The 24,858-nt window shown below is 45.3% G+C and overlaps 1 protein-coding gene across 1 annotated transcript in view; it reads right to left on the bottom strand.

The window, feature by feature from the left end:
- LOC111875426 (semaphorin-2A) overlaps positions 1-24,858 on the bottom strand; it is a gene marked incomplete at its 5' end in the record, with an annotated part of 143,794 nt that overhangs the window by 55,496 nt on the left and 63,440 nt on the right. The window contains 1 exon segment of the mRNA XM_023871670.2: positions 7,127-7,234. Within this exon segment, the coding sequence (XP_023727438.2) occupies positions 7,127-7,234 (108 nt within the window).

Genomic DNA, 24,858 nt, shown 5'->3' on the forward strand with positions numbered 1-24,858 from the left:
GACTGGAAACATATTCAGAGGTGAACAGGATGGTAAGGAGAAAATGTACCCCTATGAGATACGAACAGGACGACTAAGATGAATCCTTAACTTGGAGCTTCATAATTTGTTTTTAGGCTATCAAATGCAATTCGGATGATCAAATTAAGAATAATTAGATGTCATGGACACGTAGCACGCATAAGGGAAATAACTGTAAAAGTTAAACTATAAATACTGAAGGGTACACATATGGATCGATGAGGATAATATTAAAATGGATCTTGTATGGAGATATGAAATGGAATAATTTGTATCAGGATAGGGCCCAGTGGGGGACACTTGTTAACAAAGTAATGAACCTTCGGGATGTATAAAAGTCAAACAATTTCTTCATTAGATGAGCAACTATCAGATTATTTAGGATCTACCCCGTGGAGACAATTACCAGTAGGATTCGCGTGCAAGAACTCAGGTCAAACATGCAAGCCTATATGAAACTATGGTAGAAGCTATAATTACAGTGGGGCCACGATTTAATAATTCCCTGTCCCTTCTACGTGTGACGTAGCAAACTGCAATGTAACACTCCTGTCATTATCTTCCCTGCAGCTCCAGATGTCGAAGGGTTCAGCAGCGAGCCTACCGCATGCATGCTACAGACCGGTGTGTCTAGGGGAACAGTGCTCACAAAAATGTGTGGCCAAAACACAGCTGTCGGCCAACGCTGTGTCGAGCCGAACGGCGCTGAACACTCAAAACTGTCAGTTCTTCATGCGCTATTTGTGTCATCTGCATAAAATGGAAGCATCATAACACAACATACTGATAACACGGGGCACGCGATAGCGTAGTTGGTTGAGGGGTTTTTCTACAAGCCGGAAGGTCGCGGGTTCAAGTCCCGATGAGATCATTGGACTTTTTTCAATTGACCTAATCCTTCCAGCCGCACTAGGCCCTGGGGTTTACTCAGCCTCTAAAAGAAATGAGTATCAGGAATTAATTAAATCATTTTTCTGGGGAGTAAAGCGCGGCCGGCAAGTAAGGCTGACAACCTTACAGCCATCCATGGGCCGATTGTCTAGATAATGTGGGACCCTCAACGTCTCACAACCCTGGTAAAGGGATAGCTTCACTTTTTTTAACGCCCAGGAAGATTGCTGGTACTCATTTCTGATAAAGGCTGAATTGATCCCAGGGCCATAGCGAGGCTGGAAGGATTAAGTCAATTGAGAAATCCAATGATCTCTCCGGGAATCGAACCGCAACCTTCCAGCTTGTAGCATAGTGCAACCAATTACGCTACCGCGTGTCCCGTTAAATAAGCCATGCAGAAGAATGAAGTAAATTTACGCGTTTGGAGTTCTTGAAATTATTAATATTTGCCCGCACACTCCCACACGGTGACGCAAAGAAAGACGTTATGTATACGTAATATCACAATTTTTGAGCCACTTCGAAACTAGGCCCGAAGAGAAGTTATCATGAATAAATTCTCCCCACATTTCCTCAGGCCTTCTGACGAATGCATACGTAAAACTGTAGCCTAACCAGCTCGCCTTGAGGAAGTAAGGCGGAGGAGAATTTCAGTTCCATGCATTCTTAAACTTGGTACTAGACAGTGGTGAAATCTCAGCTTCAGGCTCAGGTTGCTTTACTCCTGGGCAAAGATTCCACCATACGCAAAGGGTAAAGGGCCGAGTGGGCCCTTGAAAAGGTATGGGTTTTTGAAAAACAGAGAAATATCTTGAGCGTCTAGATTTCTTAGTCATCCAACCGATAAAGCTATCCACAAATCCTGAGGTTATTTCTTCAGTTCCTCGATTATAATCATCCTGTCGCCATATTAACTAAGAAACATATGCCATGGTGTAATGTAAACAGAACATTACGAACTCAGTGTTGAGCAATGTTGGGCACTGTACACTGTGATGTCAAACGGGCACTTCTCGAGAAATTTTTCCTTGTCTGAAGCATAATAACGACGAATGTACAGCCCTGTCGTTGTGTTGTATGTACTGGCCCCTCATCGGTTGGTGTGTGGGCACCCCAAACCTCATGGAGCTTGAAAAGAAGAGGCTCGCCCTTACCAAGCCCCCATGGGACCCATCACTTGCAAGCCCCTCCACTGTGTGCACATACCAGGCTCAGGCCTGCTTCGAATTCTCTACCAGTTCGCCACAGTACATCAGTAGCAAGACAGGATCAGTAGTGGACTCCTGTGAACACGGTAATGAACCTCCGGGCTCCATAAACTGCGGGAAACGTTACCAGTTCTTAATCTCACAAATGCCAGTGTACGACTGACATTTCATCCGAAATATACTGAAGAAACATTTGTAGAGAATTCTATTTTGTTCCTACATTTTAGAGAATTCTATTTTGTTCCTACATTTTAAGTTATTATGGAATTAGTTTGTAGCCATGAATGAAAACCAGCTCTGACCCGCTAAAATGGCGGCTTCCCCTTGTGAAAACTGAAGTTGATACTTAGGGCTTGTTTCGTGGACTTAGTTACCACGCATGTGCTCCAAGAAGCAGACGTTTCGGGTCCCGTTTTGAATTCATTTTTTTAGAAATCGAAGTATGATTCGGCCGGTCACAGTGGCCACGAGGTCTAAGGCATGAAAGGTCATCGCCTGTTCAAACATTGGGATCGTGGGTTCGCGCCCAACTCGAGGTGTGTTAATGTTTCCTTCTGTAGAGAGTAGCCTTGCGGTGGGCTCATCATCGGTCCAAGGAGCCATAACCAGCGGGCTATATGGCTCAAGTTTCAGAATTAAGTAATTTTGAATGGGCAACAGCCGATCGCAGTGGCCAGGCTGTCTTAGGCATTAAATGTCTTCGTTCGCTCTAATGCTGGTATCGTGGGTTCGAATCCCAATCAAGGCATGAATATTTGCGTTTATTCTGTGTTGCCCCGTACAGGAACGGCCTTGAGTCGGGCTGATGCCCCTTCCAAGGGGTCCTATCGACTGTCTATGATTAAGAAATTGACGCGAAACGAAGAGTTTCACGGATGCCCTATGCTTCAAGTGGGAGAAACAAGGATGGATTGATGGATGGATGAATGAACGGATGGACAGATGGACGGACCGACGGAATGAGGGAAGGACGGATGGATGGACAGACAGACAGACAGATAGATAGATAGATAGATAGATAGAATGGGCACAGGCCAGAGAGTTAGCCATCAAGGCAGAAGAAAAGAAAAAGAAGAAAGCCGAATCCAGAACCATCATTTATTCTGTGTCTCTTCCAGGTTCCGTCAGTATACTCTGTGTTCCTTGGTGAGTACCCTACGTTTCGCGGAGGTTAATAATTGAAATTCACAGCATACGAACCGTGGACATGTATTCATAAAATACCACGCATAGAACAAGAAGTGCATGTCCTGATCTTCGTATCTCTGCCCCCATTCCCAATGTTCACGGCCCCATTTGCACTTCGCCGTACTATCGCGCTTGTTCGACAAGCTTCTGAGCTCGTGCATTCCTCTGCATTCTGCAGGTTATCGCAGATACTTGAAGGCGCCCTCAGGGACACTACATAACCCGTCACATTTCAGAGCTCTCTTCTGCGGCCGCACTGTGACACCCAGTCGTTGCCTTAAGACTGCTGCTTCATATGCGCATGTGGTACAACCTGATCAGTGTCACGTGACTTATAAGACAAGTTCCGGATCGGATGATTGGATTTATTGACACCTTATAAACACCATTCGGAACGCTATCGCTCATCTGCACACTTTCCAGTTCACCGTTACACACGCACTATGATTCTCAGTCATCACTAGCCGTATCCTGGCAACGGATTTATAAGTTTCAGTGTCTCTTCAAATCACGCATGAAGACTTCTTTTCACAGTCTAATTCATTTCTTGGCATTATTCTTCAATTGCCAAATCTGAAGACTCGACTCTATCGAATTACTCTGCTCCCAAGCTCATATCCTGGCAGACTGGCGTCTCGAAACTTGACTTCACTATTCCGGCTTTCGGCCATCATGTCACAATAGTGTATTTGCCCCCGAAACTAGGCCTACAGTTTAAACTCTTTCCCGGGGTTAAAGCGGCTGGGAAATGAAGCTGACCACTCACATCCAACTAGCGCCGAGGTCAAGAAAACGTGGATCTATATATCCACTCCCCCATGTACCTTCATGGCATAGTGCTTAATTAGTTAAGTACAGGGGCAATCTTACATTTAATTCGGATAAGTTTTTATCCTCATCTTATTATTTAATAAGTTTCTTATGGAATAATATTAAGAGCCTGCATATAGTGTAAAACTACATCCAGCACTTGAAGTGCGAATATTCAGTATTTAAAACGAGAATGGAAATCACGGTGCAACCGGACTGCAAGTTCAGACCGAGAGATACGCGCATGCGTGGGGTAGTTAATTAACATGATAGCCTTTTCCTTGACTTCTATACAAACAACAACGTCCAACCCGACTGCAAGCAGCTACACGATTTTTTTAGAATATTAATTAGAATGAAACAACACCGGCACCCACTTCTGGGAGAACTTCTCCTTCCTTAATGCATTATTATTTTAACAAGCCAGGGAAACAATATATAAAATACGCAAAAACAGTAAAATTAATGTGAAATGTTTACATTTAAAGTTATTTTAATCAGCAACATGTCGGTGCATCAGAGTGTATATTACACGAAAGCCAAATAATTAAAACCTAAGATCCTGACGTGTCAAAAAATTTCTTATTTTGAATAAAGTAGCATAGTTGGTTGAGGGGCTATGCTACAAGCCGGAAGGTCGCGGGTTCAAGTCCCGATGAGGTCATTGGATTTTTTCAATTGACCTAGTCCTTCCAGCCGCACTATGGCCCTAGGGTTCGCTCAGCCTCTTAACAGAAATGAGTACCAGGAATTAATAAAATAATTTTCCTGGGGAGTAAAGCGCGGCCGGCGCGTACGGCTGACAACCTTAACGCCATCTTTGAGCCGATTGTCTAGATAATGTTGGACTCTCAACGTCTCACAATCCTATGGGCCTTCACGGCCTGGTACGGGGATAGATTTACTTTTTACTTATTACAAGTCATCAGGGAAAACCCACTCAATTGGGCCAATCCCGATCTTCATGCAAGTACAGAGGTTCGGAGATAGGGACTAGCTCTGTTGAGTGGGCCCAGCTGAGTAGGTTTTACCTGAAGGAGGAGACAGCATCCAGTCTCCGAAATGGAGGTGGGGTGGGGGGGGGTTAATGGATGGATAAATAAGATAGATAGACAGACAGACAGAACAGTGATTCCCACGTTTTACTGCTTCACAGACCAGTAAACGACATTGGATTTTGCTAGGAATGACACCCATTGGTGCCAGCAGCGGGGGGGGGGAACCACACATGTCTCCTCCCTGTTTTCTAATAAATCAAAATTGAAAAAGGATATATAAAATTAGGTCAACTGGGAAAAGTGATCCAATGACCTCATCGGGACTTGAACCCGCGACCTTCCGGCTTGTAACATGGTGAACCAACTACGCTACCGCGTGCCCCTCTTGTACAAAAGGCAACAAGAAACAATTTTTCATGGATTTCCTGTAGGTACGAAAATGAAAGAAAAGTAATCATACTGTAATTCGTTTACTTTGCAATAGACTATGCAGAACAGGTAAAAATGTTGAACATAGAATATTCAATCAACAGAAATGAAGATAACGGATGAGAACAATCCTTAATTACAAAATAACATTTATTCCAACTATGGTAAGATATGTCACACAATACTAATACGAATTTTGGGGCCGAGTGTAGTCCGAGGACCATCAGATCATCACGTGAGAAGCAGAGCTTGTGTTTCTGATTCCAGGGCTGAGGTAATCAACCTTTCGGGCAGGCGGCCGACGCTGAATGACAATGCAAATATCTCTAGTGCAAGCTTTGAGGCTTTCACGGCGGTGACTATGAAGAAAGCAGTCTTCTGCGATTTGGCACCGTGTATATGTGGTGTTAACCGACGTTTCGGAGGAACGTATCGCAAGCAGACTGTCTGCTTTTACCGGTTCTCACAGTCTCTTCGCTTCCAGATTTCTTATATTTTTTCTTCTACCCTGAAGATGGAGGCGATCAGTTCCTCCGAAACGTCGGTTAACACCACATATACACGGTGCCAAATCCCAGAAGACTGCTTTCTTCATCTCTAGTGCACTCAACACAAAAGTGAAACGTACCTTACCAATGCGAAATTTGGGCCTTCCTTTGCTCCGCAAGAGAGTGAATATTTGGTTCCTTTTATATTTTTATAATAAAGACCTCTGCTTTAGAAGAGTTCAAATCCAATTTCCTAATATTCTCAAAAACAGTTTAGAGTAAAAGTGCTTATATATGAGATAAAACACATATAAGAAACATGTTTATATATATTAAATATATAAGAAATAAGCTAAAATTAGGCTGTATCTGACAATGTGGTAGCATGAACTAGGACTAAACAGATTCTTTGTCACCTGCTCTACAGCAGGCCCAGGCCTATGATATTCAGTTTCATGATCATTTTAGAGATTTTATGACTCCTTGGGCGAGTGATCAGCTCGTCGCAAGGCCTGTACTTAAACACAGGACAACATAAACACATACACATACCAAACATCCATGCCTTCTGTGGGATTCGAACGTATGATCCCGGCTTCCGAGCGAGCGAAGACAGTTTATGCCTTAGACCTTTCGGCTACTGTGACCGGCGAAACAACAGATTATACCTGTAAAATCGCTACTGAGTTCCGTTATGAACTTCGTTCATAGCCCTCGGAGATCTGAATACATTGTACGGTGGCCAATTCAGTTGACTTCCAAAGCTGACAAACGAGGAAAGAGTTGTCCAATAGCTGGGCACATAGTTGGGAAAATACAGCTTTATGTGTCCTAGTTCATATCAAAAAAATGTATCTTGAATAACTGCTGAGTCCACTCCGGAGTACACTTTTCAACTCTTATTCTTTATTATTCATTAATCCAGACGGTGGCCGCAAATCGCTATATCAAATAATTATTCCATCTTGCAATTTGTTAACACGGTGCTCAAGTGTTTGGTTATAGTCAAAAAATAATGAAAAGAATTTATATTCAGAATTACTTTACTACGTGTCTTGGTAAAGGACGACAGTATTCGCTAAATACTTACATAGATGACCCAGTCCTTTGGGCTGTGCGCGTTGGTGCCACACATGTATAGGCGCCCTCCATCTCCCATTGGCTGAATCACTCGTATATGGTTTCTGCAGTCGAAATGCTGCAATACAGAAATACACCAGACTTAGTACATACACGAACATACGACAAGAAAAATAATCATAATTCGCAAGTAACCGTCAACTATTTCTAGATGGAATCAAATATCTGATCCACTCTATCTATGGCTCTACAGCCCTTTGGACCTTGGCCGCTGTTTCAGTTTCTAAATCCTACATATAAACGGCAGGACTCCTTGGACGGGGGACGCTACATACACAAAGAACAGCACAAACACGGAACAAAGGCATACACAGATCCATGCACTGAGTGGGATTCGAACCCATGATCCCAGGGTTCGAGGGAGAGAAGACGGTTCATGCCTTAGACCGCGCGGCCACCGTGATCGGCTGATGTACTGGACATTTCAATATTTAATTACAGAAAAGAAGACTAAAAAAACGGAAAAAGTTGCATGGTTTGAATCCCGGGTCGATTATAAAAGTCGTGGGATAGCAATATGTAAGTTTATTTTTAAGTACCGCCACCGTCCCTTGACGGCTTGGGAATGCCCAGAGCAGTATCAATTGTGAGGTGTTCTCTCGTGAGTCAGGTTGAACACCGGCCACTCTGCTCATGGCAAACCGACGTGAATTATCGGAGTTTGAACGGGGCATGCTAGTGGGTGCCAGGCGGATGGGACATTCCATTTCCGAAGTTGTGGGGCCATTCAAAATTCCTCGATCCACGGTGTCACGTGTGTACCGGGGATACCTTGTGGAAGGCATTTCCACCCACCGTGCACAGCGCGGTGGCCGACCACGGGTGCTTAATGATCGTGACCAGCGGCGTCTAGCTAGAATTGTCCGTGGTAACAGACAAGCGACACTGGCTGAAATCACATCCACTTTCAATGCAGGAGGTACCAGGCGCATATCCAGCAGGTCAGTGCAGCGTTCTTTAGCTTCCATGGGATATGGGAGCAGAAGACCGACCAGAGTGCCTCTGTTAACACAGCGCCTCACCTGGGCTTGTGACGTCGCTAATTGGACCCTGGAGGATTGGCAACATGTGGCGTGGTCCGATGAGTCACGGTACCATTTGTTTCGGGCGGATGGTAGGGTTCGGGTGTGGCGCAGACCCCATGAGGCCATGGACCCCAGTTGTCAACAAGGCACCGTGCAGGCTGGTGGTGGTTTCATGCTGGTGTGGGGTGTGTTCACGTGGCATGAGTTGGGTCCGCTCGTTCACCTACACACGGTGACCGCTACGTTACACTGCTTGGTTACCATTTGCAGCCCTTCATGGACTTCATGTACCCCCACAACGATGGGATATTTCAGCAGGACAATCCACCGTGTCATTGGGCCGGAGTTGTCCAGAATTGGTTCGAGGAGCATTCTGGAGAGTTCCGACGAATGGTGTGGCCACCACGTTCGCCCGACATGAACCCAATCGAGCATTTATGGGACGTGGTGGAGAGGTCCATTCGAACCCAAAATCCTGCAGCTACAAATACCAGGGAGCTGTGGACGGCTATCCAGACGGCATGGCTCAACATCTCTCCAGAGGCCTTCCGTCCACTTCTGGAATCGATGCACTTCGCCGGGCTAGAGGGGATCCTACACGATACTAAGTACCTATCCCATGACTTTTGGCACTTCAGTGTATTTCTCATATTATCAACTGCCAATCGCAGGGAAGATGTAAAGGGACAAAAATGTTTGTTTTCGCCAGCTTGTTCCGGACAAGGTAAGTAAACTGTTCAACTTTCAATAAAACTATTTACACAGGACAAATTTTAATCATGCTCTTAAATAGATAATTAAGGAAACTGCAGACCGCACAGCCCGCTTAAAAATACAAGGAGCATCTTCTCAGCCGTGAGTGGAAAACGGGAAACAAGTGTATCCACTCTTTAATTGCTTGTTTCACAAGAAATGAAATTTTATAATTAGGCAAAGAGAAACCCAAAATGCGTCTTCTGAAACGTCAGAGCACATAAAATGTAATGTAAAGGTAGAGTTGTCCCTGTGCTTAACGAATTAAGCACTACGTCAGGAAGGCGTATGGGGGAGTGGGTGTATATATCCAAATTTTCTTGACCTCAGCACTAGTTAAAGGTGAGTGGTCAGCTTCACGTCCTGGCAGCTTTATCCCTGGGGAAAGAACCCCCGGTACCCATTCGACAGAAGGCTGGGTGGGTCCCAGACCCGGTATGGACGACATGGAGAAAAGAAAATTCTTGAACCTACCAGGACTCGAACTCCGACCTCTTGGTCGTCCAGCCAGTAGCTAGTCGCTACACCGACTGAGCCATCCTCGCTGACCATCTACAGGTAAGCTACGAAATATTTTTCAAAGTAAGACGATTCCTGGCTGGGGGTAATACGTTTTTCTCTTCTCCACAGCGTTCAGACGGCTCTGGGTCCCACCCAGCCTCCTATCCGAAGACAGCAGTTTCCCCGGATGTAAAGCGGCCAGGGCGTGTAGCTGATCACTCATCTCCATCTATCGTCGAGGTCAAGAATGGTGCAGCTACATTTCCACTTCCCCATACGTCTTTATGGTGTGGTGCTTAATTAATTAAGTACAGGGACAGCTTTTCTTCTTTTTATTTTTCTTTCCATGGCACTACAGCCCCAGTGGGCCTAGGCCTACCTCCATGAACTCCGTTCACTTCGGTTTTTCTAGATCTTACACATACGGTAGGACTCCTTGGGCGAGTGATCAGCTCGTCGCAAGGCCTCTACCTGTAGACAAACACAGAAAAACGCACACACACACATCCATGCCCTGAGTGGGATTCGAACCCATGATCCCGGCTTCCGAGCGAGCGAAGACACTGCATGCCTTGGACCGCTCGGCTACCGTGACCGGCTCTTTTTACTTTTACCGATATGTAATTCGTTACTTGGATAGCTCTCACATATTTGACGATGATTTGGAAGCAATTTAATCTGTATCTCCCTCACAGACGTCTAAGCTCGAAACATTAAAAATATAGTGACCCTTAATGTTGAATTTCAAGCATATATTCTGTTTGAAGTTCGATCGTACCCAGCTGTACTTCAAGTTACAAATCATAATTTACATGTTTCCGTAAAGGGATGGATTTGCAGTGTTCCCATCACATTTCCGCCGTGGATACGAAACACGAAAAAGTATCACAGTACTTTCTGATGGAGTTCTAGAATTTAGCAAGTTAACGAGACTGTAACAGCGGTAGTGAAAAGCCTTAGAACCCGCTGCGTCTCATATTATCGTTCATAACACTTCTCTACACATCCATAACGTTACTGGACAGGTTCACGAGCCCTTTCCCGTGCACGGCGACCCCTTTCTTACCATCGTCCACACATATCGATTCAACTGCCTCCATTCCGATGTATAGAGTGAGAGTGGACCCCATCCCCTTCGATACAAGGACTCGTAGCATCGTTCGATGACTCGAAAAATTGGAAGCAGAGAGTGAATTTTCCGGCAAGCAGCTCTCTGCATGACTGCCTTCCGATTTCCGAGCTCTGGAGACAGAAGCGGAGCAAGGCAAAGAGGGAATTCGAGCCGTGACCGCCGGAAGGCAGGAGCAATGTGAAAACAGGCACATCATATTCTAACAGAACTAAACTGAAACAATTCTTAAATTTACTCGCCTCCAAGGTGATTAATTATTGATGTTAATTCAGTTCTTGGTTGAAGAAAGTTGTCTTCTGGGTTTAGGCACCGTGTATTCTCTACTGCTACTGCTCTCTGCATTCCAAGCCATTCAACTGCTCTCAAGATGGAGGCGCTACGTTCCTCCGAAACGTCGGCCAAAACGAAGAATACACGGTGCCTAAACCCAGAAGACAACTTTCTTCATAGTCATCGCCGTGAAAAACTCAAAACTTACACAGTTCTTGGTTGTCTCGTCGTGTGGATGTGACGTTTCGAAGGTACATTCTGCCACCATCTTCAGTGGGCGACACTTCGACACCAAACATGGAGACAGCATGTACCTCCGAAACGTCACCCACAACCACACAGAATTAACAGCTACTAAGTTCTCTAGTGACAAAGTCAGTATTAAACTGTTTTGGAGGGAATACAAGTTAAAAGTATGAAATGGGAAAATACGTGTACCAATTTATTTTCGAGCTTCGATATGCCTGCGGAGTAGACTGGAACACGAAACAGTGACAGTATTAATTAACAGTGCCTACGAGTGTGGTTAATGAACAGTCAGAAAAAGATGACCGGCCTGTTCGTCATCTAAGCGGGTTGTTTGTGGGTGGGGGGGGGGAGGTCTCTATAAACAGTTCACATGTTACGAAATGTAATACGGGTCCTTGGACTTTGACCGATTCTCTGGCACGAGATAAGGATGTGTGGAAGCAGGATGGTGAGGAGACTGTTGGGGCTTAGGGGGCAGGAACTAACAGAAGTAAGGGAACAGTACATAATGAAGGGCACTCTCACGTGATCCCTTTACGAGTACTACTCTCAATCTACGGCTGTACAGCCCTTGTGGACCCTGACCGCTTTTTCAGCTTCTTAATTTATGCAGTCGGTAGGATTCCTTGTATGGGGGATCAGCCCGTCGCAAGGCCGCTACCTAAACATAGAACAACACGAACACAGAATAAACACATACAGGCATCCATACCTTGAGTGAGATTCGAACCCACGATCACAGTGTTCGAGCGAACGAAGACAGTTCATGCCTTAGACCGCGCGGTCAGTGATCGGCACCAGTACTACGAGGGAGAACAATTCATGGGAGATGAGATGATCAGCACACGTAGAACTCATGGGAGAGACACGAAATACATAATTTAAGTTGGAAAATCTGAATGGAAGATATCCTTCAGTAAATGTACGAGTATCAATGAGAAGATACTATTAAAACGAATATATAAAAAGGGCGTGATAGTGTAGACTAGATTCAACAGGATCAGGATGAGTTCTAGTGACAGGCCATTATGAATGTGGTTATTGAATCTTTGGCTTCCGGTGAAGGACATTTTTTGATCCATTGTGGAAACATTACCTTCTCAAGAAAGGCTCTGCTGCAACGGCGGCTGTGGCACAGCTCAGGTAGTTAACCGTCAGCTTCCCAACGCGACGGCCCTGGTTGCGTCCCAGGTTAGGTCAAATGGCATTTGTGATGGATGATGTGCTGGGACAGGTTTTGTCCAAGTACTTCGGTTTCCCCTGCCAATTCTCATTTCACCGAAACCTCCATCCTCTCATTTATCATCAGGGGCTAGTACGATAGGTCCACTATTGGCAGGCGTATCACCCCACCCCACAAATTGAGAAAAAGGGACTAAACAGAAACAAAATCTCCGTGGCCTGTAGTCCGACCGAGTGACAGCCGCTTGTCGGCGAAGTTAGTGTCAACTTTTGCGGATAGAGGGTGTCACGTGGTCAGCGAAATGGGTCCCCACGGCCGTTAATATCGGTTTTCTAGACCGGAGCCGCTGTTTCCATGAAATAGGTCCTCAATTATACTCAGGAGGCTGAGTGGACACCGTTCCAGACCCAATACTTCTCAGGAAATGTGGCAGCGCCGGGAATCGGACCCGGGATCTCTGGATCTGTAGCCAGGAACTCTGACCACTAGACCCCCAAAAGACTATCTTGTCGAAAAATCAAATGTGACACTCTTCCACTAATTCCTTCAAGTTCACGCCTGAGGTACAAGTTAGAGCAAAGATTTCTGGAGATGGCGAAGGAAGGGAAGTGCTTCTGCGTCTCAACTAATCCCGTGAAAGATAACGGGGCATGGATAGGAACACAGAAGGAAAAAGAATCAGATGGAATTGAAGATGGTACGAAGGGTATTGGATGCCGAGGAGGATATTATACAGTATTAGCGTTCTAAGTGTGATGCTTAAGAAGTCCAGGGCAATAACGTGGTATCAAAAAAAATGAAAAGTTGATTCAGGGAAAGGGAGGGGGGGCTGCGAACTGAACCACTTAACACTGGCAGAGTTTCAAAGTTATCGGTGTCTCCTTGGTCACACAATGGCAGTCATCCTAGCGTCATAACCACTGGAGGCTAAGCAACTCTCCTGGAACTACAGATCTGTATTCACATACAGTTCACTTACACCACTCCTGGATTCATTGGTTGACTCATTAAGTCATTTAATGACGATGTTTTAAGTCAGAAGTGGGAATATGGTTATGAATGGATAGGCGATAAGAAAAGAGGTCAATTTCTATGAAAGGGTCCCTCAGAAGACCCAGAATGAGACAGGGAACATGGAGATATTACGGAAATAAGTTATAAATATGGGAGATGGGGACCGCCTCTGTGGTCGTGGTCAGAGTTCCTCACTTCGGATTCAGAGGTTCCGGATTCGATTCCCGGCGCTACCAGATTTTCTGAGAAGTAGTGGGTCTGGAACGCAGAAAACAACCTTTCTACTTTAGGGAAGACGTGTTTACAGCGTAGCTGCATAGCAACGGAAGTTACTGGATTGTTGTTTGCATATTCGTTCCCACGGGAATGTGTTTACAGAGTCGTTGCCTAGTAAAGAACGTCTATTCTGTATACACCATTCAGGCTTACGGGTGTCATATCACGAGTACATGGGTAGAATGATGATCTTCAGGGGAAACCCGAAGTACTGGGAGAAAAAACTACCGTAAATAGCAGTTTTACACTTTGCATCAGAATGCTCACATGCCCTGCCACCACCAGTTGAGCTCCCCTCACCTCACCACCTCCTCAGCTGCAGACACAAACCGGCATTCAACAGCACTTTGTTTTGAGCTCTGTTTTGCAAGTCTCGGGGATTACCCCCTCCCTACTCAGCAGTCCCTCGTTTGATGTGACCCACCCGATTAAGATAATCGGGTAACACGCTCAAAATTACACCACTGCGCTGAGCTGCACGGTGTATTTACCTTTATGTTGATTGGATCTGTAATGCCCTTGTGCGCTGGTCCAGACACCTTGATACCACAGAGCGGAGACTCGTGGTCCGCAACCTGCGGCTCTATACACATTTCTCTAACTTAGAAACGCGTGTCTCAAATGAACTAATGTGCTACAACAGAAATAACAATATGGCGATGTGCGAACTTAGACGTGTAAACAATATTATTGAAAATCAACGCACAGGTACTCCTCGTTATATGGGGAAGTACAAAAACGCGATTTCGCTGCAATGCGATCAATTAATTATGACTGTAAGGTAAAGAAAGGGTGGTAAAACTATCCCTGTAAGAGGCCGTGGAGGCCCAATGACGTCGAGGCTCCGACATTTTCAAGGCAATCGACTCACAGATGGCGATGAGGTTGTCAGCCTTACGCGCCAGCCGATCTTTACACCACAGGAAAATTCCTGCTACTCATTTCTGTTAGAGGCTGAGTCGAAACCAGGGCCATAGTGCGGCTGGAAGGTTTAGGTAAACTGAAAAATCCAATGGCCTCATCGGCATTCGAATCCGCGACCTCCCGGCTTGTAGCATAGGGTGTGAAGCAACTATGCTATCGCGTGCCCAAATTTTGGCCGTTTTAAATTAAAATAAAAGGCAAAGCTATCTCTGTAACAGGGCCGCGCCATAGCTAAGCGGTTAGTCGCTGGCTTCCCACCGCGGCGGCCTGCTTTCGATCCCGAGTCTGGTCAAGTGGAATTTGTGGTGGAAAAAGTGGCTCTGGGGCGGGTTTTCTCCGAGCACTTCGGTTTCCCTTGCTAATCTTCATTCCATAAATTTCTCCATCATCATAATCACCCGGAGCAGGCTACAATAGGCCAATCAGTGGCCGCCGTGCCGAATGGACCCAGCTGGACTCCACCCCCCACTAAGTGAATTTATCTCTGTAACAGGTTATGAAGGCCCATAGGGTTGTGAGATACTGAAGGTCCCACATTATCTAGACAATTGGCTCAAAGATAGCGGTGAAGTTGTCAACCATATGAACCTGCCTCCCTTTGCCCCGCCCCCGCCCGCAGGAAGATTCCTTGTACTCATTTCTGTTAAGGCGCGTCAACATTACTCATGCTCGTGCTCGTGTGACTCGCTATGCTCGCGAGTAATGTGGACGATATGACAAGTCACGAGACAAGTAAATTTTTAATTTTTAATTTAAAAACTATAGCCAATAAATTAAAATACGACATTTATACACACTACTAGTAAATATACGGATCCTCACGCGCCGAAGCCTAGCGAGCAACTGAAGTAGTGTGGACGAAGATTTACGGGCACAAGTAAAAGCCAGGCGAGTCTCCCGACGAGCACAAGACTGGCGAGCACGAGCACGAGTAATGTGGACACGCCTTTAGAGGCTGAGTCGACACAAGGGACATTGCGCGATTGGAAGGACTAGGCCAATTGAAAAATCCAACGACATCGGGATTCGAATCCGCGACCTTCCGGCTTGCAGCATAGTGGGGGAACCAACTATGCTACCGCGTGTCCCCAATTTTGACCGTTTTAAATTACAATAGCTCGCTTTAATGAGAAGTGCTTGCTGGCCGATCGGGAGGTGGGGATAAGGCGGGGTAGAGTACTGTGCGGCAGGCGGTGGTGGAATGCGAGGGGATTTACGTTTGATTTCACCCTCTGCGACTTCCCTCTGGAAGAGCACCGGTAAGGTCCTGATATTCTGCTGCCGTCAAATATCGGAAAAGAAAGCAACTTTAGTATTGGTATGTGTTAAATGCAAATTGAGAATATGGAACGCCAACTTGTCCGAACACGAGACTGATGGACAAAATTTGACGAACACGCCCTCAAACCATCCACCAGTACCGTCGCATACTCCATGTGACATAGTCACTTAGTAATCCAGACTGATATGTCATCATTAAAAAAATTCATAGTTCCACTATTCAGTCATCAAAGGCTCTACAGCCCTTCGTTGGGCCCTGGCCGCTTTTTCAGTTTCATAATCCTGTATACAGTCGGTATGATTCCTTAAACGGGGGATCAGTCCGTCACAAGGCCGCTTCCTACACATACAATAAAAGCACACAGACGTCCATGCCTCAAGTGGAATTCGAACCCACGATCCTAGTCTTTGAGCGGACGAAGACAGTACATGCCTTAGACCGCTCGGCTACTGTGACTGGCTCTAGTATTCATTCGCCGGTGAGAAATTCAATGTTAGGTTTCTCAACAAAATTCTTTTTACAGGATGAGGTTGTTAGCCTCACGGCCAACCCCCCAACCTGGAGGACCAGGGTATCTTTCTTAGTATGGACTATACCCTTTGCCATTTCCGGCATGGGTGACCCTACCGGTAGTTAAAATACCGCCGGCACAGCTCTCCAGGTCACAGAGTCACGCAAGTCCCACCACCACGACAAGGTAGAGACACTTTTGGGGGGTTTCAACCTAAGTATCCCCTCATTTTCAGGATTTTGGAGCCGGAGAAAGGACACCAGGACCAAACTAGGTCTTTATAATAAGACTCTTATTGGAAGCGTTACGGGCAATGCAGCTGAACTGCCCGATACACGCTCAGGCGCAGACAGTGGGACCCCAGTTTGTAATAAATCATTCAGACTCTGAGAAGTCTGTCGAAACAGTTCTTAGAATTAGCTGTCGATATGGAAAGAGCTCTCACGCGCCAGCATTAAACGGGAACACAGTTCCCGTTGACGGGGCTCATTTTAGAGTTCACAAGGATCAGATCAGTAGATCCTTAAGAACACGGTCTGAATATTTGGATTTCATAAAAAGGTGATTATGAACTATCAATTGGTCAAGCAAGATCTTGGTATCATGGAGTTTGTTAGGTTCTAATGCTATCTATCTGTCTGTCTGTCTGTCTATGGCTCTACAGCTCTTGTGGACCTTGGCCGCTTTCTCAATTTCTTGCTCTTTTACACAGACGGTAGGACCCCTTGGACGGGGGATCAGCCCGTCACAAGGCCGCTACCTATACACAGGACAACACAAACAGAATAAACGCACACAGACATCCATGCCTCGAGTGGGGTTCGAAACCACGATCCCAGTTTTTGAGCGGGAGAAGGCGGTTCATGCTTTAGACTGCGCCTGTGTCATCGACAGGTTTGACCACGTAATGTTACTCGTACAAAGCTAAATAAGGAGAGGTTTACTGATGACAAGAAAAAAATGCGAATCTGATATTAAAAATCTAGTATAGGTCTACATAAACATTAAACTTTTTGTTTCGTGCCGCGGACCTAACAGAGAACAACCACAGATATTATGAAATCCGTTCAGTAATTTACCAATATGAACGGTAGCCACGGCTGTTAAAGTAATAAGCGATTAATGTGGTATCCTCTTGGATGATACTGGAACCTTCATTCCTAAACTTTTTGGCCTACTTTCCTTATTTCTGATAAACATAAGTAGGCTTATGCGATCACCATGCTGTGTGTCTGTATCAACTTCTGAATGGCTGAACCAGCCTCTATTACGCTTCGTATGTGTATCATGACACCTGAGCCTACCTCAAAGGCGTATTTCATAAACTCGTTCCATCACTCTATGTTCATAGGTGTATACCCCCATCGTTGCTAGGCAACGGCTGGGTAAAAAAATGTTACCGAAGCAATGAATACGCATGCAATAGAATTGTTGGACGCGTCGTTTTCTATGCGGTCCGTGCCGTATCAAAGGAAAGTAGGCGATTAGTTCTTTCCAAGATTTCTTGTTTAAATATATGAGAATACTGTCACGCGTCCGAAACTAACAATAACGGGCTCTGGATTGGGTGATTAGATTTATTAAAACCTTCGTTTACAATCTCTTTTAATCAAAATACATTACAGCGGTATCGCTAATTTACCTACTTCATAAACCACTAGGACAAGCTATCAGTTTCCTGGTAGCGGATTTATCACAGGCACTATCACTTCAAATCACTATGAAGTCTTCCTGCTATTTCTTGTTCAATCACCCTGGAATGCACACCCTCCAGAACTCAACACATTTCTCACACGCTAATTCTCTAACATAATCTAGGTACAGACACTCGTTACACAGCTGCGGCACGGACCACATAGAAAACACCTTTCTTTAGAGCTCCGTTGGCTAGCACTGGGCATGGCATGGACCACACTGAACATAGCTCCTACTGTTGCGTATTCGCTGGAACCTGTATATTGAGTCGTTGCTTAGCAATGGTCATATTCGTCAAAATATGTATGTCTTTAATTTCAGCATTACTTCTCGTTTACAGTTTAACTACCCTACATAGCCTCTTTCGATACTGAGAGGAAAAGCAGACATACACCCTGAGAACGAAGGGTACTTTTAGTTAAGGGATATGAGAAGATCGGCAAAGGTACTTAACAAATTAACGAACTGCACAGAACACAGTCCTTTAGAAACTAATAATAGTTCAGCTCGTCTATAAATTCTCCGCCTATTTTAGAATCCAAAAGTCCACTGCCACAAACGCATCCAGTCCACATATCTCATAGGGTGAGAATAATTATGCCAAAGTGGACTGGAAAACAGAAATTGGTCCTGGAGCACATAGAGTTACAGCGAGGGCACACCAAGGAAACTGGCAACCGCAACGCAACCGCAATTTCCAAGAATTGTTATCAGCCTAAGTTGACCACATGTTACTGAATGGAGCAGAGGAAACTGAGGAAACGGCAAGCGTAAGTTTCCTCGGTGTCCGCCTGCTAATCTGCAAACCAGTTGTCTGCTTGAAATTGGCGACATTTCTCGGATCCTTGGTGTGCCCTAGTCCTTAAACTCTACATACTCTCGTTAGCTTTCAAGTTGCGTTGCCGTTTCCTCAGTTTGCGCTGCTCCATTCAGTAACATGTGTCACATGCTATCAACTCAGGCTGATAAAAATTCTCGGAAACTGCGGTTGCGTTGCAGTTGCCAGTTTCTTTAGTGCGCCCTCGCCCTTACTCTCCCAGAGAGAAACTTCTGTATGGACAGAAACATGCCCCTGACTCGAACCGTGTACCTATGCAAAGCGAGTCGCAAGCTACTCCGTTTGTTGCGTAGGGCAGTACTTGTCACCTCTCATGTGAAGCCCGGTCATCACCTCGGCGTAACGGTGATTGCCGCTTCAACAAGGCGCCCTCTGTTATCGGAAGATGATCCGACCTCGTGAACAGCTCGACTGACCGTGGCTCAGATGATGGATTGCGCTCTTCCAGCCCTATACTGGCTGAACTATCTGAACGGCGTACGTACCACAATTCATTGAAAATCACTGAACAATCGATTGGGATAACCGAAGCCATCAGAATACAGACCAGGGCGCCACAAGCTGCAACACTAACAACTTCCAGTGTAACGTTTCTTGTGCGTTAGTAATCCCCCCCCCCCCGGCCTAATGTCAGACAGACAGCCAACTAACCTCTGACGAGATCTCACTTGCGTAACTCTATAATCGTGTGGTTATATGCGTTTAATAAGTAAGCAATTACACGTCTGATCTATTTGAGCCTGGTAGCTCAGTCAGCATAGTAATTATGCTACGGGCTGGAGGACAGGAGAATCTGGATTCGATACCCAATGGCGGTGATTTTCCTCTACATCCAAACCGGATCTGCGGTTCACCAAACCTCCTATGCGATGGTTACCGAAGGATCTTTCCACAGGAGTACAGTGGCAGGGGCGTGAAGCTGACCATTCACCTCCAGCTACTGACAAGATCAAGAAAATGTGGATCTATACATCCGCTCCTCCATACGCCTTTATGGCGTAGTACTTCATTAGTTAAGCACTGGGACAACTTTATATTTTACCTTACCTTTCACCAAGCAGTTGGTACACATAAGCAGTAATAAAATCGTCGAATGAATACTTAAAATGTTTATAGAGGTGTCCATTCTTTCAAATGAAATTGTAAATTTTAACAGCTCAAAAAAACACAAAAAAAAACTCCTTATCCAGTAATTCTCAGACAATCTGGTAGCACCGGGAATCGAACCCGGGACCTTTGGGTCTGTAGCCAGGAACTCTAACCACTAGACTACAGAGGCAGCCAACGATTCAATAGAGCGCACGAATATTTTGTACGCCGCCTGCTGCCCAGTTGGTGTGACCCCTACTGCCGGCCACTTATAGTTAACTGCTGTAAGGTGCGTAGTTTTCGCTTAGTCACCTGCCCGTTGAGGCTCGCATCGAACGCTTCTCGGAACTTCTGACATCAGTGGGGCGGGTGGAAGGAGGGACTGCATAGGGATAATAATTATAATAGCTTCAAAATCGTTGGGCTCTACGGACTGAACACCCCTTCAGTACTCTACCCCACATTCAGTGCCATTAAAGACGATGAGCCTGTGTAGAAACCCGGTCGCATGGCAATTATCAGCCCGTTTCCCAAAGCCGCTGCTACGTCATATGCACAATACTGGAGCTAGGCACTTCGTAACAAGTTGAACTTGGGCACATTCAGAAAACGAAAGAAACTTTAATGACACTTTCGTTATTTATGTACGAGAATTGTTATTAATTAATTTAACGAAACTTTCAGTAACACAAACTATATGGTGTCGAATAATAGGGTCAATAATGAATGACGAATTGGAGGGGGTATGGAAGGGAAGAACGTAGCCTAATATGAGGTACTAACCTGGCATTTGCCTGGAGGGACTGTGGAATTTAAGGGAAAATTTCAGTAATGATTTCTAGGTGCGCCGGCAGAGATTCGAGCCGGAAATATGCCAAATACAATTAAGAAGTTCTACCTTTCGAGACAACTTGCTTGGTTTCAGTTACCAAGAGCTTTAAAAGCCGGTCAAGGTAGCTGAGCGGTCTAACGCATGTACTGTCTTCTCTCGCTAGGAAGCCGGGATCGTGGGTTCTAATCACAAAAGGAATGGATATTTGGTTTGTGTTGTCCTGTGTTTAGGCAGAGGCCTTGCGACGAGCTGATCACTCGTCCAAGGAGTCCTACCGTCTGTAAATTGATCATGAAACTGAGAAATCAGCCCTTACGTTCCAAAGTGAGAGCAAGAGAATAGAAGGGCTTTAGAAAAACAAAATACGTACAGCGGAAAGGATGACAAAAAGGAAGAAAAGCAGTAAAAAAAAAGTAAAGGTATCCCTGTAACAGGCCGTGGAGGCCCATAGGGTTGTGAGATGTTGAGGTTCCCACATTTTCTAGACAATCGGCTCATAGATGGCGGCAAGGTTGTCAGCCCTACGCGCCGGCCGCTCTTTACCCCAGAGAATATTCCTGTTACTCATTTCTGTTAGATGCTCAGTTGACCCCAGGGCTAAAGTGCGGCTGGAAGGATTAAGTCAATTGAAAAAATCCAATGACCTCATCGGGACTTGAACCCACGACCTTCCGGCTTGTAGCATAGTGCCTCAACCAACTACGCTACCGCGTGCCCCCCCAGAAAAACAGTAGAAAAATAAAGGAAATAGCTTCGAAGAGAGTAAGAAAATAAAGAGAAATAATTGAGACTGAAATAAAGAGACAGAAAGCAGGAAGAAGGGGAAAAATAAGGGAAGAAAAACTTAAAAAAAAAAGGAAAGCCAACAGAAAGAACAGTAATGACGAGAAACAAACAAATAATCTAGTTACAGCCAGAGACTACAATGCCAGCCAGTTACCGCAAGGTTAAAATAAACAGGGAAAATACAGCTATCATATTAAGAATGCATCACGGCTCTCTGTAGGAAATAATTATTTGCTTACAGAGTTACTTGCTGTTTCATTCTACCGTAACCTGCCCCTGTTTCAGGCTATTCCACGTGCGTTATATGGGTGTCTTGCCTGCCACACCGCGACTTTGTGACACGGCAGTGAAACCGGCGTTCTCTGACAGAACTAGGGGCCATGTTGACCATAAGGAGATGCAATAATGGTGAAACATATATATGAAGAAATACCGTTTTGTAATATGTACAATGTTTCTGCAGTTTAAACAGATCACGACAGGGTGGATATGAAAAGAGAATGAGCAAAACAAGATATACACACAGAATTTTGGTGTCTCCACCTTATCGTGGTGAGGGGGTTTGAGTACGCCAAGGACCCTGAGAGCTATACCAGCGGTAGCGTAGCTACTGGCAGGGCCTCCCTTGCTGGACAGGTCAAAGGGTAGGCATCAGACGAAGAGAGACACCAAAAACTGATGCCGGAAGCAGCGTCATCAGCAGCGACTTGAAGCACAGAGCAAATGATGCTCGAGATGGTTCAAGTTTGTATAGCAACAGGCGTGACCAGAGTGGTTTGAACGGCTGTTGTACTGCGATGTGGAAAGCAAATGGAAAAACTGCCACATTATCACTTTTCCTGGATAGAAGATACCATGTACTTGTATGCGACCAGAAGACGAGCGCATTAAGTGGAGGAACTGTTTTGGAAGACTGTGGACCTGTAGTATGACAGATTACTGATGAATGAAATGAAAGCATCTAGAGAAAAGCTCATTTGAAACACCGAGGTAGAGATGGTACGATCTGAAGTCTCACTAAGTTATATCACCGTGTTAAGAAGGTTCCAGCACTAGGAACTATCCAGAGCAGGTTGAACGTAAGTTTAGACTTACGGCATTGCAGATCCGTTAAACATGAAATCACGATTGGTCTTGTTCATCCATGGATTAATAGATTAAAATTAAAACCTTCTTTTAGGATTAATTTTAATATTATCTTCACACGGATGTCGTTGGTAAAATGTCGTTAAATAACCGAAAACGAACAGTTTATCGTTGATGCATCGATGCTGTTGGAGTTGCAGAATTGACGCCTTCCTTACGCACAGAAAATATGAAAGCGTTGAACGTATCATGACAGCAGCAGTACGCGGAAAACAACGAAATTAACGTAACTAAATGGGGTCCCTCGCCCCAATTTGTTATAGTACTGGCGGATATTGTAAACAGGCCGAATTAATCTAAAGAGACATTACCCCGCAACTGTTCAGAAGTGAGCGCACTAAACATTTAGGGGGCTGGTGTGCAGGTTAAGTACAGTGGTTGAATGAGACAGCTCTAGAGATCAAGTTTAACGGAGCTGTAACCCAGTAATAAGGTTAGTACGTAGAACTGGCCTGCCAAAGTTAATCCAGCAAGTTCATATATTGCAGTGACTTGCTCCGTTGGTGTACACTGCCTTCCCACACACACACAGGGATACAGCCAGTATAAGCTCTGGTAGTAAACGGACGCGGCTTCGAATCCTGACAGGTATTTCAGAAACTATTCTTAATGATGTGAGAAATTGGTCTGGAACCGAACCAGCGCCCTGTGCAGTGAGCACCAGAGGACAAAAGGTTCAGAGTATGAAACTGAGGCTTGGGTTTCCCAGGGTTGTGACTGTGAAGATTACGGTGTTGTGGGATGTGACGCCGTGTAGTTCGCCAGGCCGTTACCAGCGTCACCCTGAAGGAGATAGCAACTTCGTCCTAAACGTTTGTAACCATCTGCCAAAATATACGGCGTCACAGGACAGAAGACAGCATTCTTCTGAGGATGAAGTTAATGAAAGAAAAAGAAAGGATAAAGCTATCCCTGTAACAGGTTGTGCAGACCCATAAGGTTGTGAGACGTCGAGGCCCCCACATTTGCTCTAGACAATCGGTCTACAGATGGCGGTAAGGTTATCAGCCTTACGAGCCGGCCGCCCTTCATCCACCAAGAAGATTCTGCGTACTCATTTGTTTGAGACTCAGTCGACCCCAGGACCATAGTGCGGCTGGAAGGATTCGGTAAATTAAAAAAAAATCCATCTCATCTTACTGGAACCCGCGACCTTCTAGCTTGTAGCACTGTGCCTCAATCAACCACCCTACCGCATTTATGTTATAAACTGGCAGCTGAATACTCGCACCCTCAAGCAGGCGGACATGTGACAAAGAAAGGAGTAATGAAAGAAAGTTGACATAAACAAACAAAGAAGGAAAGCACGAGTAGAACAAACCAATAAACAAGATAAGAAAGGGGAGACTGACACATTACGGGAGAGACACGTTGAAGAAAATAAAAAAGAAAGAAGAAAATAAGGAAGAACAAAAGTAACTACGAACAAAATTGAAGAAAGAACGAGAAAAGGTGGAAAGAATACCATAAACACTGAAAGAAGGATTGGAAATAGAAACATAGAGGAAACCCTAGGTCTTACGTACGTACACTGGTGTTCGCCTTCGCGCGGCAACTTCTTCTACTCTCCTGTACAGCTAAAAGTCTAAACAGACCATAGCAGGCGACCGCGACAATGTCTGAACCGCTCTCTCACTCGTCTTCTGTGGACCCTTCTGGGATAGTGGTGGGCATACAGGTACAGCAGGCTTCCTTCCTTCCCATCAAGTCAAGTAGTTGCTTCAAGTTGACTCCCTCTGGCCATAAAATTTGCGGAGAGAGGTCAAACACAGAAGGCTACTGGGGCCCCGTGGCTGGGTCTCGTACTAAATTGGGGACATGATCTCACGGTGGGACGACACATATTTAAGGAGTAACAGTATCAAGGAATGAGACAGCAGCTAAATGAAAAATGCAAGAATTTATCCCAGGAATATGGGGATCAACCCACAGGACCCCTACCCTTCCTTCTACCAACTCAATTCTCTTTGCTGTACTACCAGTTGCCAGGAGCTTCCTTCTAGGAATTCTTTACGCACGCGTGCCACATAAAGAACTGCATACTGATGTACTGGATCTGCAAGCATGTATGGTCTCAGTTCTTCATACTACAGCAGCTAACTAACCACCTAACTCGACAGGGCTGAGAACTTGAGAAGCCGCCAGTTGCGCAGCTACTCAAGAATTTCCCAGCATC

Source organism: Cryptotermes secundus, unplaced genomic scaffold (assembly GCF_002891405.2).
Source record: "Cryptotermes secundus unplaced genomic scaffold, Csec_1.0 scaffold115, whole genome shotgun sequence".
Lineage (NCBI taxonomy): Eukaryota > Metazoa > Arthropoda > Insecta > Blattodea > Kalotermitidae > Cryptotermes > Cryptotermes secundus.